Here is a 20,154-nt window from a genome sequence, read left to right on the forward strand (position 1 = left end):
TTAACTTTCTAAGTCAGTGCGGCCACTTGCTCACCTTTAGCAGAAAACGAGCTAATGCTTCTGGGCTGTATTGTATCGTCATCTTTTGGTTTTACAAGACCTCAGAACTGTACTATTTAAAATTCTTATATCCCACGAGTCATTTATTTTTCTGGTTGGGAGGAACTGCAGAGATGCTCAGAAGTAAGACTTTTTCGTGTACTTCAACAAATCCTATGCTAGCGACTTAAACAAAGAAAAGAAAAGAAAGAAGCGTAATTCTCGTACGGTGACAGAGGGACTGAAATGTACATTTAAACAATTAAAACCTGTGAGCAAAATTCACATGTGAGGAAACACGGTGATCCTTCAGACAGACCTTGTCAAGCTTCAGAGAGCTCCAGGAAGCCACTAGGGCGGTAGCCGGGGGTCTGGTGGTGGTTGCTTTGAATCACAAGGCGGGGATCTGACCCAGGAATCCATCCAGGCCGGAGTCGTGTTCCTCGTGCTCTTTGGTGCTCAGATATCGCGGTGTGGACCTGCGCAGACCCCCGCTTTGTGTGCATCTTCTGTCCCGAGTCTCTGATTTGCTGTCCTGGACCTGTTTGCCTGCTTCTGGCTACTTCTTCCGCTGAAACGTGTGGCCTTGCCTCGCCTGACAGTTTTGTCAGGTTGTGTTTTTATCTCTGAGCCGGCTCTCCTTCTTCCCACTTTATCTGTGCTGTTCAGTCAAGCAATCTTTTAGCTTATTTTTATCTTGTTTGGTTCTTTTACCTTTTATCTGCACTTCAGTGAAGGACAGGGAGTGACAGCGGTGGGGAGGGAGCTGTGAAGAGGCTGATTTCCCTAACTGGGCCGCCTTGCTGCTTCTGGTAGGTTCTTGTAAGATCCAGACTGTGGAGAAATGTCAGCGTGAGGAAGACTTTCCCACCTCCTCCCGCCTCCTCCCACCCCTGTGGGCCGTGCTGGGCCGGCTCTACAAGACTGCACCCCTGCGGGGGGAGGACTGTCTCTGTTCTGGAGCTGGAAGTCTCAGACCGCGGTGTCCACACACAGTCAGGGTCAGCTCCTTCTGAGGCTGCGAGGGGGGTCTGCTCCAGGCCTCTCTTCTCACTTCTGGTGGGTTCTGGCAATCTCTGGCGTTCCCTGGTTTGTGCACACTTTCCCGTGACCTCTGCCTTCACCTGCACACCGCGCTCTGCCTGTGCACAGGTCTGCGTCCCTAGGCACGGTCCTGTTGGATGGGGACCCGCCCCGCCCCACTCTGCTGTGACCTCATCTTAACTGATGACCTCTGCAATGACCCTCCTTCCAAATCAGGTCACATGCTGAGGTGCTGGGGGTTAGGCCTGCAATATATGAATTTTGGTGGGGGGGGGTGCACACAATTCAAGCATCGCGTCATCTGGATACATTCCAGCTTTTTAGAGAAACGCCGTCCCCATGACTTTCTTTGCCTTCTGCCTTTGAAATGATCGCAGCACCCGGCGTTTCCAGACTGGTCCGGAGTGTGTGGGGCACAGCTTAGGGCGCGCGCTGCCTTGGTCTCGGCTAATGGCTCCTGTTTGCCCCTGTTTCTGGTGTGCTTGGAGCTGCCCGACACGGCAGTTTGGGGCCCACCATGACTGCCCTTTCTCCCGGTCTGTCACCGGCAGAGCGAGTCACCCTCGGGAGCTTTACCCTCTGGAGTCTGTGCTCCTCCTGCTCCCTGGGCCTCGTGGGCACCGCAGGCCCTGCGGGCTTCCCCGCAGCAGGTCCTCCGCTTCCTGGACCCTGCTGCCCACTTGTGATTGCGATTTTCTTTATTTTAAAAATTTAAAGTATTTATTATTGGGGTAAAATACAACACGATACTAGTTTCAGGTGTACAACCAAATGACTTGATGTGTATGTTGAGAAATGATGACCTCAGTAAGTCTAGTTAGTAACTGTCATCATACACGGCTATGAAATTTTATTTGTTCTTTGATGGAAACTCTGAGGTTGTACTCTCTTAGCAAGGGCTTGCTTATTTTTGAGATCTTTGTCTCAGGTCAGTTTAAATACTTCCTTAGTCATCATGCGGTGGACATTTTTTTTTGCATTTAAATGGGACACTTTAAGACCTTTTAGGAAAGTTCTCTATTGAGCCCATACATAGTCTAGGCACAGCTGGGAATATGCGAAGCTACTACTCTTATCGCTTCTGATTAGCTGGAGTAATAGTCGTGCTCCTGCAGTTGGCTCAGGGCAATTCTGGCTGTTTAATTTTTAGCCTATTTTAAACATCATAAGAGCGAGTTATTGTCTTGTGCTTTGGAAACCCTGGGGAGAGGTCTGACAGAGCAGGAGCTGTGGATTTGGACATCTGCACGCAAGAGAGGTTTGGAAATTGCAGGTACGGTGGGGGGGGGGGGCGGGATTCCCCAGGAATGGTGAGCCCAGGGGGGACGGGCATTGGAATCCCAGGGGGAAGACTTACTCCCCTGGGTAAGAACCCTGTGGAGGAAAGTCAGAAAGGAGAGAGGACAGGCAGGCACATGCCGGGTCACAGAAGGCCAGCGTTTCCAGAAGGGTGTAGCATCCAGTGCTCAAGTTCAAGAACACGCATGACTTGCCGTGTTGAACGGTAGAGGTGGTTCCTGGGAGCGTTGAGGCATACATGAGAAGTGGAGAAGAGTCGGGAGCAGTGGATTCCTTCCAGAATTTTGACGAATAGAGAAGAAGAAAGGGGGATTAGCCCACAAGCACCAGAGGGTCCACAATTGGTTTTCAGGGAGGGGAGAGATCCTATCTGGAGCTGAGGAGTTTTGTGTTTTCATGTCCCATGATCGTTGGCCCTGGTGTCACAGGTCATGTTTCTCTGCTCTTTGTAGGGCTGCCAGTTGGTAGGTAGACGTGGAGGCCCGAGCCGGGTCAGATTGGGTGGTTCTGGCCAGGCTGCTCCTCTCAGGGTGGCTTCATGGAGACATGAATGGGTTTTTGTTGGTTTTTTTTTGTTTGTTTCTGTTTCTGTTTTTGTTTTTTTGTGAATTTACAGACACGGATGACCATTGTTGGGAACAACTAATTCACGTTGGCGTTACGCATGTGATTTCAAACACATTCTCAGTATGAGAGGTTTTGTAGCTGTAAAATATCCCCCTGCCCCAGATCAGTGGGGACACGCCACACATTGCAAAGTGAGATGACAAATACAGTTTTTATTCACAAACCATCGCTTGACTTCTCTGCTCTACGCCACGCACTGCTCTCGGCCCTAAGTAGAGTGGTGTGCGGTGTGTAAAGGTCTGTACAGAGGCCTGGGCCTATGAAGCTTTTGGGAAGTGGACTCGGGCTTTTCTGAAGTTGAGTGATAACGCAAGGCTGCTCAGACGGCACGCAGGGCCACGGGCGGTGAGAACAGTGAAAGACGACAGATTTGCGCCTGGGGCCGTGCTGCTGGTCTGGGGCCGTGGCGTGAGGCCCAGGTGCACCTGGGAAGTTTGGGGTCCCCAGGCATTCAGCGATGCTCGGAAAACACTGATGAAGCACTGAGATAATTTTTTAAAATGATGTTACCATGTCCGAAAAACCATATACAAAGTACAGAGAATTTCATCATATTATTCTGTAATAAAATCCTGTAGAAACAACACACAAATTTATTAGAACAGACAAAATCCTGCACCCTGAGAGCACCCAGTGCGGACGAGGACGGACGTAAGAGCAGGACTCGCTCGTCGCCGGTGGGCCCGGAAACGGGGTCGCCGCTGTAGAATGCTGTTTGCCAGTTTCTTGCGCAACTAAATATGCTCTGACCGCACAGTCCAGCAGTCCTGCTTCTTGATATATGCCGAGAGGAATGAAAAACTCGTGTCCACACAAAATCCTGCTTGTGAATGAGCGTCACTCGTAATTCCAGAAGTTGAAAGCAACTCAGATTGTTGGGCTCCCCGCCGAGGGGAGGAGGCGCCCGGGCCAGCCGGAGGCCTCTCCTTGGGGCTGAGCGGGATGGCGAGTGTCGCGAACCCGGAACGCACCCACAGAAGACACCGGGCTCGGGAGGTCTGTCGAAGCAGGATCTCGCTTTATTGAGCAGGGCAGCGGCTTATATGGGGTGAGGGAAGGGAAGTGAGGTCAGCAAAGTGGGGGCCAATGGGGATGTGCCGTGTTGGCGGGAGTTGGGAGAGACACGCCCTGCAGGGGGTGGAGACTCGCGGGAAACGAAACTGATGGGAAACCTTAACCGCCACTTTGGCGCCTTTGTGGTCGGCCATGTGGGTTCCCGATCCGGAAGAGAAGGCCACCCGGCGCCATCTTAGCCTCTTGGGGCCCAACATCAGATGTCCTTCAGTGGGTGCGGGTCCATCCAGACCACGACTCTTCAACATGCAAAAGAAATGAGCTCTTAAATCATGAAAACACGTGGAGGAACCTCGAGTGCTCATGGCCAAGGGCAAGAAGCCGATCTGAAAGGGCTCCGTGCCGTAGGATTCCAGCTTCTGACATTTTGGGAAAGGCAGAAGTATGCGGGAGGGCGAGGATCAGTGGTTGCCAAGGGCTGAGGAGGGGAGAGCCCGGGCAGAGCAGGGAGGGTGTCGAGAGCCGCAAGATGGCTTCACAGGACGTCACGGCGGCTGTGTGTCCTTGTACGTTTGTCCAAATTCATAGAATGTACAATAGCAGAAGTGAACTCTAAATTCTGGACTTTGGGTGATTATAATGTTAAAGATAGTTTCCCACTTGGTATAAAATCATCTAATACGGGATCTCGATAATGGGGAGGCTCTGTGGGGGAGCCTCGCTATTGGGGAGGGAGGAAGCATGTGGGAAATCTCTGTTCCTTCCTCTCGGTTTCGCTGTAAACATTAAGACTACTCCTAAAAATTTTTTTTAAATTTTTTTATAATTTTTGAAAAAAGATTTTATTTATTTATTTGACAGAGAGGGAGAGATCACAAGTAAGCAGAGAGGCAGGCAGAGGGGAGGGGGAAACAGGCTCCCTGCCAAGTAGAGAGCCCGATGCGGGGCTCGATCCAAGGATCCTGAGATCATGACCTGAGCCGAAGGCAGAGGCTTAACCCGCTGAGACACCCACAGGCGCCCTTAAAAAATATTTTAAAAAGCCACAGTCTATTCTGTTTTTATGCTGAGAATTAATCCATCACGTAACAGAAATATAAAATCAACTGGTTTATTATTTTTGTTTCTATTTTTAGGGTTCTAATCAAACTTTTTCTTCCTTATCCATTATTGATCCCTGTTTGAAGTAGCTGCATTTTCCAGTTCCAAGCACATCAGGATGCCGGGGTTCTCTTGTGTGTGTGTGTGTATGGTGCGGGGGGGGGGTTCAGGGTCATTTCCTGTCCCCTTGCACGTGTTGTGCATGAGGATCAGGTGACGCGAGCAGGCAGCAAGCAACATGAGAGACACGGCAGGCTCTACGCACCTGCTCTGGGTCTCGATTTTTATCTGACACCATCCAGCACTTCTGTCATCTGGAAAGGTTAATCGGGGGCGACTCTGTGCCTCAGAACCACCTACCTCTGAGCGGGGTCCTGCTTCTTTCAGCCCCGTGCATGTTTACGGACAGGTAGTCTGGGTCCTTATGCAGAGCCTGGGCTGCGGAACCTTCCAGGCTCCGTCGAGGACAGCTCCCCTGAGAGCCGGAGGTGGGGCTGCTCGGCACTGGACAGTACCTCCCCTGTCTTGTGCAGCGGTCCAAGGGCAGACACTCCTCAGACAAGATGCCCCTTTATACCCAAGCTGGCATCACTCGGGGTTGCTTCCTGAGAGCAGCTTTTGGTTACAGGAGCCCATCAAGCCCCTGAGGTGTGCGGGTGTGCGAGGGCAGCCCCAGCCCGGAAGATAACAGGACAGCAGGTGTGCGGGCTGGAGACAAACCTGGGGACGGACCGGCTCGCCTGCCACTGATTTGTGAGGGTTGAGCACGGCTCACACTAACACTTGTTTCTTGGTCGTTTTTTCCTTTCTTGTATTTCCTTATAGTTTCCCAGTCCAGTGTATGCGTATCTGATTTAGCCTTTTATTTATATCTTCTCACACTTTTTCCTCTTAAATCTGCTTTTCCCTGTCTTAATTTTATTTTAGTTTCTCCTTTGTTTTCTTTAGGTTTTAATTTTCTTACTTGTTCCATGTCTTATGAATTTTCTCCCTTTCCTTCTTTTTTATTTCCTGTTCTTCTGTTGACTTTATTTTAGAGATAAGATGCTTCCTGTGTGCTTGTTATGTGGGTAAAGTGTTAACGTTGATAAATAGTTGTACAATTACAAATTGAAAAACTGGAGTGCTGTGGTTTTCTCTTTTCAACAACATTTTGACGAATAGAACCACGTGTTGAAGAAAAGAAGCTAGTTTTTAGTGGAGATGAAGCTATTACAGACACAGTGTTCTAGTTTAATATAGACTGCCAATCTCCCTGCATTTTAGACTTAATTTCTTCTTCTCTCAAGTGTGGTGTCTACTCTCTTCTCCTCCCTGTCTACTCTTCTTTTCTTTTCTTTTTCAACTGGAAGTCAAGAAAGTGGCCCAGAACTGTGTGGTGCTTGCTGAGTGCTCTCTGCCGGGTAGCTCAGCCACGGTGATAGGAATGTGGGAGACTATGGAGGGACTGACCTGGAACCCAGGCATTTAAATCGCATGTGGAACCTTACTCTATGTACGCCTCGAACGACCTGTGTCTCTGAAAGATAAGTTTATGTGGGTCTTTATCCAAATGAAAATGATTTGTTATCTCTTCAACGGCCATTAAAGTGATATCCGTGATTATATCTGGATACAATCTTTGAGTCCCCAGCGCAGCATAACTACAGAACAGTCTTGTGAAATTCAGCTTCTTGGTGAGATCACTACCAAGGAAAGCACCAGGGGTTTTGATTACATTTCTTGTTCTATGGTTAACCATGTAAAACTTAAGAGAATATGTGCCAACAAGTATATCCTCTTTTCTGTTTATTTGCTCGCCTCTTCCAAAGGTGTTTTCCTTACAAAAATATGTCGTAAAGATGTCATTTACAGTTGATGAAACTGTGTTAAATAACATCACTGACACTTTTGATAGAACATTCTGGGTTCTCCCACCTTTGCACCCCCGGATTTGAGGACCTGTGTGCAATCATTTGCTTCTTGTTTTCAGATAGCTTTGAGATCGCTGTGCCATCAAGGAACCACATCGTCTCAGAACCTGGGAAAAATGTCACACTCACCTGTCAGCTTCCACAGAAGGGGCCAGTACAGCAAGTTACATGGGAAAAGATCCAGCCCCATCAGATTGACCTCTTGACTAGCTGCAACTTGTCCCAAGGGAAAGGTTATGCTTCAAAGTACCAAAGACAGATACTGAGCAACTGTAGTCCGGGCATGACAAGCTCCTTCATCCTCATGCCCCACGTCATGGCCTCTGACTCGGGACTCTACCGCTGCTGCTTCAAGGCTAGCACAGGGGACAATGGAACCTTGGAAACAATCGCAATGAGATTGACTGTAACCGATGGTGAGTACGTCATGGGTGTCTTCCAGTGTTAGACATGGAAAAGGATGCCACCACTGTGGATTGGTTTCTGTTGTCTTGTTCATGACTCTAGTGTTCAACATATTTTGTAACATCGGAGCTTAGGTGAGTTGTCAGTCATTGCAGACTAGGATTTGGTTTTTCTTTATCTTGCTAAGCCATCAATCACAGATTTAACACTGATAAATCTTTCCAGTTTCTTGATCGGCCACATTCCTGAAATTTCTAAAAAAATACATGGTCTCAAAAGTGGGGAGCTTCAGCTATATAACTTCTATTTGTTTTCAGCTACGTGACAGCTTCTTGATGGTGGTGACTAAGTTCTAGAATCCTTGTGAATCCTCAGCAACAATAAAATGGTGCTGGACTGGTATTTGCTGAGTCAGCGTTGAGCTGAGTAGAATTTAGTAAATATCTGATAATGTTCCTCCTCGGCCGGCTCAGGGCTTTGATTCCTCCGTTGTTTTCAGCTCTCAGAGCAGAAGCAGACTGGCCTTCTGGGCCCATCAACCGAGCAGGCTCCCCCCAGGGCCCAGCACTGATTTTGTATTAGTCATTTGTTCCCTGTGTCGTGATGAAGCCCTGAATGTGTAAGCTGCTGGCCCCACGGAACCCGCGTGAGAGTAAGAGAAAGAAACTTCACTTCCCGAAGTGCAAGTGCAGAGAGGCCCGGAGAGAAGTGTGTGGCGGGGTCTGCACAGGGTCCCTGGGAGAGGAAGGCGGTCTCGGGCTCTCCCAGTTCTGCCTCTGGACAAGTTTTCGCACAGCAGATGAACGTTGTCGCACAGCAGATGAACGTTGTCGGAAGAAATCATTTTTGCTGTTTATAGAAACTGTATGAACTTCTTCCTTCCTTCCTTCCTACGTTCCTTCCTTCCACCATTCTCTCTCTCTCTTCGATTCCTTTATGTGCTTCCAGCCAGTAGCGGGCTACGGCCAGTCGGTAGACGTCTAGAGCCCAGGTTTCTTGGGATTAGGCCGTGCCTTTATAGACTCTGCTCACACTGTAGACCGATGTCTGTTCCTGCTTGGAAAGGTACCGGTTTGCACGTGCAGCAGCTGTGAGCTCAGGAGAAGACTGGCAAAGGGCAGCACCTCCTCAGGCATAATCCGCCCGGACCCCACCCCCACCCAGCCTTCTGTGTCTCTCACGGCGGTGCGGGTTGTGGGTGAGACCTAAACTGTTCGAAGAACTTGATGTAGAAGAAAAGGGTAATGGACTCTGTGGGGGAGAAACAAATTAACAGAGTTTCTTCATTTTAAGTGTTGACTCCACTCCTTCAGACGTATATACAAAATATTTTGTACCTTAAAAACAAAAACAAAAACCTTGCATTACAGAAATATTTTCTAAACGTGGCCAGGAAAAAATAAATTTTTCTTTCAGAGACCAAGGCAAGGAAAATTTCTATTCAGAAAAATATCATAAAGAACCTTTTTCAAATAGAAAATAAGATCTTTTACATTCTATGTTGAAAAAATAATTATAAACAAATTATAGAAAAATAGAGGTAACAAATTGTTAGAAGGCATATTTAACTATATATTATATATATAACTATATATTAAATATATTATAGTTATTTAACTATATATAATTAATAAAAATGTCTTTCACTTGTGCAGACGTGACTAAATTTCTTGCACAAAACGATAACATAAACTATAAACGATCTGAAGGTGACTGAATGTAATGGTCAGTATTGTTAGTGTCTGTGTGTTTTAGTCACTTGCAAAATGGCTTTTAGATATTTAAATTTGTCAGGTTAAAAGAATATTAACAGGGCTTTTTAGTAAAAAGTTATAATGGATGGAAAATGCCCAACTGTTGACTTTATGTTTTGGTTTAATTCCTTTTTAAAATAAATGTAAGTAAAGATTGAAAAAAAAAATCAGATGGAAAGCAGAAATGGATCACTCACATTTTCTCTGATGTGATTTGATTATTTCAAGTCTTGAGGCTGTTTGGTCAAAAATCAATGTAGGGATTAAAGCAGAGAGACAGGTATAAGATGTGGAGCAGATTTAATTTATTTCAACTGTCAAGGGGGAGGTGATTATGACACAAATTTTGTAAACTGCTCTGCGTATTTTTGTTGCCTCCCATCAACTTCTTTTATAGGATCCAAAGGAGAGATTTTCATGACTGTCGTATTCTACACGTGCACACATGCATACACACACACACACACACACACACACACACACAGGCTCTTCCCCGTGCTTGTGTTCATATTCAGATGAGTACCAGGTACTCAGAGGTCACCCAAGAGATGACCCAAGGCCAACCAGTGTCCCCTATATCTAGTTCTTGACATATTTTGAACAGAGAGAGAGAGTGGCAGAAGCATGGCTTGAACCAAAGTTTCCTGTTGACTATCTTTGCCGAATGAAAAATATTTGTCTCCTGTCCTTTGCACTCAGGACCTGGGAAGTAGTTTGAAATAGCTCCAGACCAACTATTCTGAATTTGAACTTGTCTAGCCAATGGGGGCAAGGAATGGGGGGAACGTGAATACACTGACAGTGACCAAGATGGTTTGGGGCCCTTCATGTCCTCTAGACTGTCATTAGTCATGAGAAAAGCATCTTAGTTTCCACCAAAAGAATTTGGGAAGCCTTTTGATAGGAGCTAAGTAATGGTGAGACCACCATTGTTGCAGCTGGTTATAAAAAGAAATGAAATCCGCTCTCTCAGTTTCCGGAGGAGACTAGTTGTGAACAAACTTCTTTCTGTTCACCACTGCCAAGCAGTATCATTACTCATGTCCTTGTCCGGTCTTCTGCCACCGATGAGGCCACTCAGCTGAACCACCAAGTTCTGAGTGATGATCAAAGTGGAGGAAAAAGAGTCGGAGAGGTGGCACAAAATATGCACGTGGAGGGGGCGAGGGATGAGGACGTTGTGTGTGGGTGACTACAATCCAGTGACTCGGTCCGGACAGGGATTCGGAGTTCTGGGTTGATATAAACGGTGGGAGGTTCGATGAGGTGACGACTCGGTGCACTTCCAGATCTCACAGAAGAGCAATGGAAGCCACGATTGATTCTTGACCAAATGGCAAAATGGTATTCAAAGAGGTAAAATCGTTGATGCAGAATTAGAAAGGGAAATTTGAGACGGAGGACACTAGCGGCGAGTCATTGGTAACAGTCAGCCTCTGGATGCCTCTATCACACGCTAGATCTTTGGGCACAAAACAGAGCCCACTCCAGACAGACAAATTGCAGATGGTGCCTCCTCTGGGCTGGCCAATTAGAAAAAGGTGCCCCATTCTTGGGGTTGCTGTGGCCCCCGAAGCTGGTGTGCAGGCTTGGTGGGGCACCGCAGTCTCCTTACGCACCTGGGCTAGCCCGGAGGTGACCTGGACAAGGGCAGAGAGGTTAGTCTGATCGGAAGGTCAGCTTGTGCTTGCCAGTGCCTTCCCAGTCACACACTCCCCTACTCTCTCCCCTCCGAGCCCCCCTGCCTGTTTTCATCACATTTACTTCCTTTCCGTTAGCGTTTTAGTCAGGTCTCCCCCATCTTCACGATTTTTCCGCATTAGCCCGAACTGCTTCCCTGCCATCGAACCATTAAACATTTTGAATTTCTCAAACTTCTGTAACTTGGAAATATATACCCTTGAATCACTTAATAATTGCATCTGTTTGCCGTGGTCCAGAGACTTATGTCTATGAAATTCCATGAAAAAAAAAAAAAGAAAAAGAAAAGAAATCACTTGAGATTAGGGATTATGGCATCTTTGCCTAGAGGAGTCAAAATATCTTTCCAGGATATTCTCAGTAAGTGTTCTCAACTGATTCTTTGTATGTTAGCATTTTTATCTATTCTAGTCTATTTCTACATATTTTACTTTTGTTCTAAAGTGTGTCTGTTTGCTTTTCAAGTTTTCTAGCTAGGTTATTTCTAAGTTGTCTTCATCGACATTTAACATTTGAGGTTTAGTGATTGCTGATCAAAGAAACCTAAACTCTGAGGAGATCAGTCACAATGTCTGGGGAGAAAACATTCATGAGTTTTGTTTACATTAATATCTTTCAAAAAGGCCTGTTTCCTTTCTTAACTTTATCTTTCTTGTTTTGCCTGTTTTATATAAATGGTGCATAATTGCAAGTCACCAGATCTTGTGGATGAGGTTTATAAATGAAAATTACAGAAGTATTCCTTGGGAAATCATGGGGCCACAGCCAAGGGACTCTTCCCATATGTTTCTTATGGAGGTATAGGGTTGACAAGCAGGTAGGAGCGCAGAGGAATAGGGTGATTGCCTCTGCATGGCTTGATGGAGATCGACTTAGGGACTCTGTGCTCCTGAGTTGGACCAGAAGAACATGGAGGAAGAGACATGAGCTTCATTTGTTTCTTTAGGCTTTAGTTTCCACTAAAATGCAACCAGTTCACTCCCAGATGATTTGGATTCCTGAACAGTGTCAGGTGTAGACAATATATATATATATATATTTTTAAGGATCCACTTATGCAGAACCTTCTGTCCCATCCTTATTAATTTATGATAGGTCTGACTATTATAGGCATGGGGGTTGTCCAAGCTGGGATGCACCGGAACATCAGGTACATTTATTTCCATGACATAGTGTGATGAACTTCAGCTTTTTAATATCTTCACCTACATAGAAAATGATGTTCTTGACAGTTCTTTATATAATAAGAACCACAGCATCGGAATCCAAAAGCACTGGTGTCACTGCTCACGAGAGAAAATAGCCTCTACTGAAATGGACCCACTATCATTTTCAGCTCAGTTTGTTAAGTTTTAAAAATTCTGTGTGATAACTGGATATCCAAATGAACCACACTGTTTCCAGCATCACAAGTGAGCTGATTACTCAATCATGGCCTATTGTGTCTCTGTGTCTTTACAGTCGCCTCTGCCCAAATCGGTTCTTTCAGGCGACACTGTGTTTAAAAAAAAAAAAAAAAAAAAGGCAGCTAACTAGTTAGTTAGCTATTGATTTATTCATTTTTCCTAATGCACAGAATCCTGGGATGTTTGCCTGCAGTCATTTTTGTGTACATACCATGTTTGTGTAGCTGAACAAGGTAGGGGATGGAATAGTAATCATCACAAGTTAACATCAGAGAGAAGGAAATGCTGCAAGCCCGTCGCTGATGCTGTTACCCAGGAGTGTTGTGGGGGGTGTTGCTACCTCGTGCATGCACAAGGAGCACGAATTGTAATTGCTTCTCGCTCCTAGAAACGACGTCAATCAGAGAGCACTGAATCCTAGGGACGGCTTTTCTCTAAGCGAGTTTTTATCCTCACCTGAATTTCCAACACTTTTCATGAAGTTTTCCTCACCCTAGAAACTTAAGAGTATATCTAGGAATTCAAGTTCAGATAAATGTACTGATTTTCTTCCCCCTTAAAATCCATGTCGAGAGACCTGCCTAATGGACTCCAACTACAAAACAGCCTTTTATACTCTTTGTCATGCGTGGGATTTTTTTTTTAAATTTAAAGCATCTGGGAATTGTGAACAGCTTGTGGTTGTCTTGGAGAGCCTTATTAGGGACTGAACATAGATGAGTGTGTGAAGTTTTCCCCAAAGGCGAGTAGAAAATTACTTAAAATAAAAAAAAAATAGTTCCTCATCTAAGATTAATGGCCTTTCAGTCTTAATAGCGATTCTAGTTTTAAGTGTTAAGATTCAATTAGACAACTTCTACAGACTTCAGCTGAAACATTTCAGACAAGCACTGACCTAACTCTTTGACCAATATGGACAAGTACTAGGTGACAGAGGCGGTTTGCAGAGGACTATGTTATTTAAAAGGACAGCAAATGCAGAATAAACATAGACCTGTCATTTGTAGAGACACGTCTTTGAACCTCAAAGAACCTTAAAGTTTTTTACACTGAAATGATTCAGACTTTTTTTTTAAATTGAAGTATGGTTGACGTACAATATTATATTAGTTTTGGGTGTACAATATAGAGATCCAACAGTTACAGACATTATGAAATGCTTACCACAGTAGATGTAGGTACTGTTGGTCACCACACAAAGGTATTATAATATTATCCACTGTCATGCCTGTGCTGTATTTTTATGGTATGACTTATTGCTTTTATAATTAGAAGTCTGTACCTCTTAATTCTCTTCACCTAATTCATTCACCACCACTACCCCCCCAACACAACTTTCCCCCCCAACCACCACCGGTTTGTTCTTCGTATTTAGAAGTCTGTTTCTGTTGGTGGGTTGTTTGTGGTGTTTCTTAGATTCCACACGTAAGTGAAATCTTATGATATTTATAGGCATGTATTCAACAGAGTTATTTTGGATAGCTTTCTAAAAATAAATATACTGCTGTATTGGTTAACCACCCTCAAATTTATTTCTTGAATTAATTCACTTTCAATAGAACTCGTAAGTTCTTTCTATATCTATTATCTATATCTATTATGATACTCCATAATTCTTTAAAGGTAAGAGTCATGTTTTATTTGACTAACCCACAAGAAGTGATTCTTTCTTCCAAAAATACAAGGTGGAAAAGCAAATGGTATCTATTGGATTGACGGGGACCGAGGAATGCCTTTAGCTGGGTGAATAGTGAGTGAACTGAAAAATCCTTATTATTACTACGATGGACGTGGCAAATGCCGAGTAGATACTGAGATGCGGAGACTGTATTAACGAAAGGCTGGGCGTCCCCCCCTCCGCCCCCCCGCCCAGGAAGCTCAAGGGCACGGTACGCGCGCAGATGACCTCAAATGGGGACCGCATAGGAGACAAGCTCCCAAATACAGAAAAATACAGGCTTGCAAAGGAGAATTATTATCATCAGTAATAATGATGATGAGAATGCGTCTTCAGTTTTTCATGCCGTATACGGAGTGCTGGATAAATTCTGCACTTTTTAATTTGCATGTGTGTGTGCGCATTTGTAAATGAAGGTGTCTGTGAGCATTGGGTAGGAGGAGTGATGAGCCCCCTGCCACAAGTCCAGCTTCAGTAAGGGGCTGGGGTGTGTGGGCACTTTTGTCCCAGACACTTCAATCGACACAGGTGGCTTAGCATTTATGTTTACTACTGTCTTTTCTTCCTGATTCAGTAAAGATGAAGTCCAGTCCTTCAATTCCTACTTTAATCATTGGCTTTTTTTATTTAAGATTTTATTTATTTAAGAGAGAAAGAGCATGAGGGGGCGAGGGCCAGAGGGAGAAGCAGACTCCCTGCTGAGTGGCCCTTCCCCCCGAGATGGGACTCGATCCTGGGACTCCAGAATCATGACCTGAGCTGAAGGCAGTTGCCCAGCCAACTGAGCCACCCAGGCACCCCAGTCATTGGCTGTTTTTGGAGAAGGAGAGATCAGATGGGTAGTTAAACTAGAGCACAAAGAGGCAGGTTTTGTTTCTGACAGCCGGGGATGACTTTCACATCTTTGTAGAGCACTTAGTAAACATTTTTTTTTAAAATAAAATGAATTAAAATGGAATAGACTATAGACTTTTGTAACACATTTATATATAGGTTTTTATAAATGGCAGAGAGTTTGAATTTTGAATATTTCTGAGGGCCCAAGGGAAAAGTTATAAGTAGGAATCGTAAGAATTAAATGTCACAGGCCTTTGTCTTGGCCACTATATGACACATTCATTATGGTGCTTATATGTGCACCGGTCACTCTAAGAATTTACTGATAGTTATTCACTTAGTTGTCATAACTCTATTGTTATCTATACTTTATGAATGAGCAGAGTGGGGCATGGTGAGGTTGAGCAACTTTTTCAAGGCTTCATGGCTAGGGAGGAGAGGGCTGGGGTTCACGGCAGGTCGGGAAGGCTTCAGAGTTGCTCTTCTTAACTGCGGCGGGCTATCGCTGCTCCAAGTGAAAGAAAAAAGTCAGTGCTGTCGTCAACGGATGCATCACAGGAGAAGCTGGCTCTGGAGAGTTCCATAGCCTTGTCCCCCCCCACCCCGCTTCCCCACTTAGGTACATAGACTTCAAACTGACCCAACGTCTGGAGTGAGTGTAGGCAAAGGAATGAGGGTTTGATCTCCCACAATTTTCTTCCAGCTCTGCATGCTTGGTGAGGCTTGCGAGGTCATCACAGGTGCTGTGGGGTTCTCCCCTGACTTGTCCCCTTTCCTGGGGCCAGGGGGTGTCATGAAATTGTGTCACGGAGGGTTTCTATACAGTCATGTGAGGGAAAAGCAAAGTCAGGTAGCAGGTGTTTGGGTCTGGAGGGAAGTGCTGGTGGCTGATGAGGTCAAGTCCACACCAGGAACAGATGAGGGGAGGGTCAGGAGTAACCTCTGGACAAAGGAGGGTCCAGGCTCTTGCTGGGGGAACTGTTGATGGCTGAGCTCTCGCATGGCTTCTCGGCTTTGCAAAGCACCTGTCCCCCCACCCAGGTCGGTGCCAGATCCACCCGCTAGACTCTCTCCTTGTGGGGAAGCCCACTCCCTTGAGCAACTAGCTGGGAATCTGCTCTAAGTTTTCAGGCACAACCTTCTTCCGTCTTATGTTCCTCCTTCCTCTGGAATCCTGCTCTCACTCCAGTTCCTGTAGATATAACTGGCCTCCCTCTTGTGCTTGTGAAGACCTGCGAACCCAGAACCAGAGTTATAAGCCAGCAGAATTCTAGTTCCTCACCCTCAAGGACAGGGAGGGCTTCACCCCCAAAACCTCCTAAGAAAAAGGAAGCTTTATTTTTGATATTAAGATATCCTGAATAGCTATATTCTCTCATCTTTATGGATCCTGATATTGAACGGCTGAATACATAAACTATTTAAGTGGTACGCTATGCCTGCTGTGCTTTATTGCATGGCAGAAATGTTTTTATCTTGATTTCAGTAGAGCATCTGAAAAATTTCCCATTCTGTCCTCATGGATACACATAATAGTGACACCGTAGTGTAGAGTTACACTTGTTTAAACAACAGTAATAACAGCAGTGTGTTGGGGAATTATAATTAGAAGGACAATCTCCTTCTTCCCCAGAAAAGTGCTCTATAAAAGAGAAAGAAAACAATTTTATTATTAAATAAGCATTAAATCACAACTGTGATATGTAGCACAGGCAATCTGCCAAGAGAGTGCAGAGACAGGAATCTCACCTTTTATGGGGCCCAGCAGATAGGACCCACTGCTAACATGTTCTCAAGGTAAACAAGAACTAGTCCCCAAAGAAAAGGTCTTGACAGCATCATTTGTCACACGGAATTGAACCTGAATTCACCGGGTAATTGGGATAACCATCTGTGTTAGCTAGTTGGCTTTATCTAAAGAAAAATGAGCTTCTTACCCCATCACGCCAGGAGGTACTTTCCCACCTTGGAGCTTAGGATCCTACCCTCCCGCAGAACTAGGAGCTCTCTTTCCTGATGATTGCATTCCCAAAGGATGGCTTGGATTTTCTACAGCAGAAGAACTCGAAGCAAGATCAGCAGAGGTAAAAGGCACATGGGGCAGAGTCCGAAGGACTGACTGAGTTCCCAGAAAGAAAGCAGGTGTTCCGAATAAGGCACACGGTTTGTATAAGTAACTTAGACACAGTAAACCATCCTAACAGTTAGGGAGTGGCAGAAACACTCCAAAAATCCAGGTCCCTGCACACCAGCCAGCGGCCAACCTTGCATGCAGGCCTTTCGAAGGACAGCTGTCTCTGGGCCGCTCACTAACTCTTTCTCTTTTTTGCACACTCAATTCACTAAGAGAGTGAGCAAGAGTTGTGTGGTTCTTGACATTCTGACTTAGGATGCATAAAACTGTCTCCTTTAAATAATATGTGTTCATGAAAGTTGAGGCTCATGAAAATACAAGAAATGTAACGTGAGACAAGGAACACTTGGGTGAAAAGATGATTCCGTCTAAAGGGGATGGAGTCGGCCGTGGACGTTTTCTCATCAAGTGGACCAAACCAGAGGTGTTTACCATCCCTGTGGCCCTTATGCTGACTTAGATGCCCTGGCCACGTGCCAACTACAGTCCATAAAGACACCAGAAAATGGAGTCAATGCAGCCACCCTATATCGAGTGGGTAAGCAATATGGTCTATCTTAGACTATGTGTATCTCAACTGATGTAACACTTTTAAGTGTTTAAGTCATTGGGAAATATTTTCCATCAATAGAGGCAATATCAGTATAACTAAAGTCGTACGCTGGCTTGGAAACTTGATTCTCTCAATTGGTTTTCTCCAGGACAATCGTTTGGATTCTCTTGCATTTCTGTTTCTGTCCTCTTATGCTTCTGTTTCTCGTGTTTATGGTTTAGATTTTCCTGTGTGCCGTAGGTTTCTCAGTTAAAATCCGATAATACTTTTATTTTGAGGGAGAGGAGTTAATCCTCACTCAGAAGCAAGATTAGAGGCTGATGTCATGATTCCTTAATTCTCTGAAAATAATTTATTCACTAGGCTCTTCTTGCTATAAAACAGGGCATGTTTTCTGAAATACAAAGAGTATAAAATTGATTTGCACAAAGCAAGCTGACCTTTGCAAACTTGGAAGAAGATTGCCGTATCAGTACCCACTTGTTGTGTATTTCAGGCATACAGGAAAGTGCAGCGGACTTTATATAATGGGGTACCATTATATCCGGCAGTCCTACAAAGCGGCAAAGAGCTGATACACATTTATCAGTGCTCCCCTGCCTGTCCCCAGGAGGCTGTGTCTAGCTGCGGGAGCAAGCCTTCTGCTCCACATGACTAGTTCCACATGAAAAGAATACAAATGAGCTATTTTTTTTAACCCTGATTTGAATGCATGCATACAAAGTAGAAGTATACTATTAATAATTGACAGATGACATGGTGCTTAAAATATTAGGCAGCTCTGTATGCTTCATCTAAACCCCCTAGCCATGCTTGGGGCCGATTTTATCATCGTTTTGCCGTTGCCAAAAAAGTGTTTGCAAGATCGAGTGTCTCATATGAGATATTCCAGCGAAAAGAATTAAAAGGTAGGACTGGGCCCCAAGGTTTCCCTCCTCTTTCTCTGTTTTGTCGGCAACTCCGTGTCTAATGTGGGACAAAGGTGGGATATATACGTTACGTAGTGATCATAAATTAGGATCGACCTGATAATAGTGTGTCGGCTCGCCTCTGTCTACCCGGTGGGAACCCACATGCCGTGTATATTCTGTCTACACAGAATGAAATCTAATGGTTTTGCTTCTCTTTTTAAGGAGGTAAGAAAGCAAGAGGAATTGTAACGGGTATCCCACATGTGGGGCTGGCGAGAGGCTCAGGACCTGTGCGGTTTTCCCGCATGTCGTTTGGTCCCGATGTGCGGGTTCTGAGGCCCTCAGCCTCCTCACTGCCTAACCCACCTCCCGCCGTAATACAGGATAAGCAAGGGATGTTAACGCCTGCTCTTGCCCGCCTGGTTCCCGCGGAAGGACCTGGCATCATTTCTCTCGTGGGCCTTTCTAAAGGTTTATAACTCAGCCATAAATACTTGTCACCGGCAGGAACGTAGCCTGGAGGGTGGCCGTCCGGGAGTAAATTATTCATTTATATATCTCACTGACATGCTTTAACTTGTTTTAACTATATTTATCTTTTTTGATGGGAGGGAAAATAATGGCTTTCTGGTTCACGACACTTTTGTCCTCCTATGAATCAAGACAGCATTGGGATGAAAATGAAAAAAAAAAAATCAGCAAAAAAGTGGCTGCTGAGAACACACAATAATTCTTTCTTTAAGAGAGGGGCTTGAGGGCTGACATTACTCAGCCTAAGATCTATTAGCAGAATTTAGACAAAAGTGAGTGTTAGGAACTATTGATCGACTCCCGAAGCAGGCCCACTCTTTGCTTTTCCTTTTTGTTTTAAACCACGCGGGGCCCAGCGAGCTGTGGCTACACCGGCCTGGTTCCTGGGACTGACGATTCCTGTGCATCGTCCCAGGAATGGGGCGATGGGGCCGGGGAAAGGAGTCCAAAGCAGGTTCGGCTGTCGGCCGGAGGTTCTAGATTGCAGCGTCTCTGGAGTGGGAGTGACCCTCCACCTGACACCCCTGCCTCTACCCTTACTTCCTGTGGGAAAACGCTCCTTCCGTGTGTGTTTTTAACTTGCCCGGGGCCTTCCAAGACCACGTAAGCTCCACCTGTGGGGCACTGGGCTATACTAAAACGCACCATCTCCGCCCCTGGTTCCTTTCACAGAACTCCTGAACTCTCGTCATTTCCTAAGTGACAGGAGTGCTAGAAGCATCTTTTGCTACAATATTTGGTCTTAGCCCCCAGTTCCTGGCAGAAGAGCTTTTAGAAGCCTTGGAATCTCCAGAGCGATGAGGGTCTTTTTGCGAGCTCAAGAGGCAGCTGGTGGCTGGAAGCACCTGGAGGGCTTCGGGATGGGGGACCGGGGGCCTGAGGAACCAGCCGTGGGATGGGGGGGCTGGGTCTTTAAGCCCCTGGGGGCCAAGAAAGGGAAGAGGGGCTGGGGTCGAATGAATCACCAGTGGTCAATGATTTAACTAGTTGTGCCTGTGTAATGGAGCCTCCAGAACCCCCCCAACTGACAGGGTCAGAAGGTTTCTGGGATGCCCAGTGCATGGGGTGTAGGGAGCGTGGCCCGTCCCTAGAGAGCGTGGGAGATCCGTCTCGGCTCCCTGTCCTCATCAGCTTGCCGGATTGGTGGTTCCAGGGCTGTGTCTTTTCCCATAAGCCAGTGATAGTAAGTAAAGGGCTCGGCTGAGTC

The 20,154-nt window shown here is 45.7% G+C and overlaps 1 protein-coding gene across 6 annotated transcripts in view; it reads left to right on the forward strand.

Annotated features, from left to right (window-relative positions):
- The window catches only part of CD226 (CD226 molecule), a 79,684-nt gene that overhangs the window by 48,125 nt on the left and 11,405 nt on the right, over nt 1–20,154 (forward strand). For 4 of the 6 annotated variants that reach the window (XM_032310157.1, XM_032310156.1, XM_032310159.1 and 1 more), the window contains exon 5: nt 7,101–7,453. In XM_032310157.1, coding sequence (XP_032166048.1) covers nt 7,101–7,453 — 353 coding nt within the window. Of the gene's footprint in view, nt 1–7,096; nt 7,454–20,154 lie in introns of all 6 variants that reach the window. The other 2 variants (XM_032310161.1, XM_032310162.1) reach the window with 1 other exon arrangement.

Source organism: Mustela erminea, chromosome 13 (genome assembly GCF_009829155.1).
Source record: "Mustela erminea isolate mMusErm1 chromosome 13, mMusErm1.Pri, whole genome shotgun sequence".
Lineage (NCBI taxonomy): Eukaryota > Metazoa > Chordata > Mammalia > Carnivora > Mustelidae > Mustela > Mustela erminea.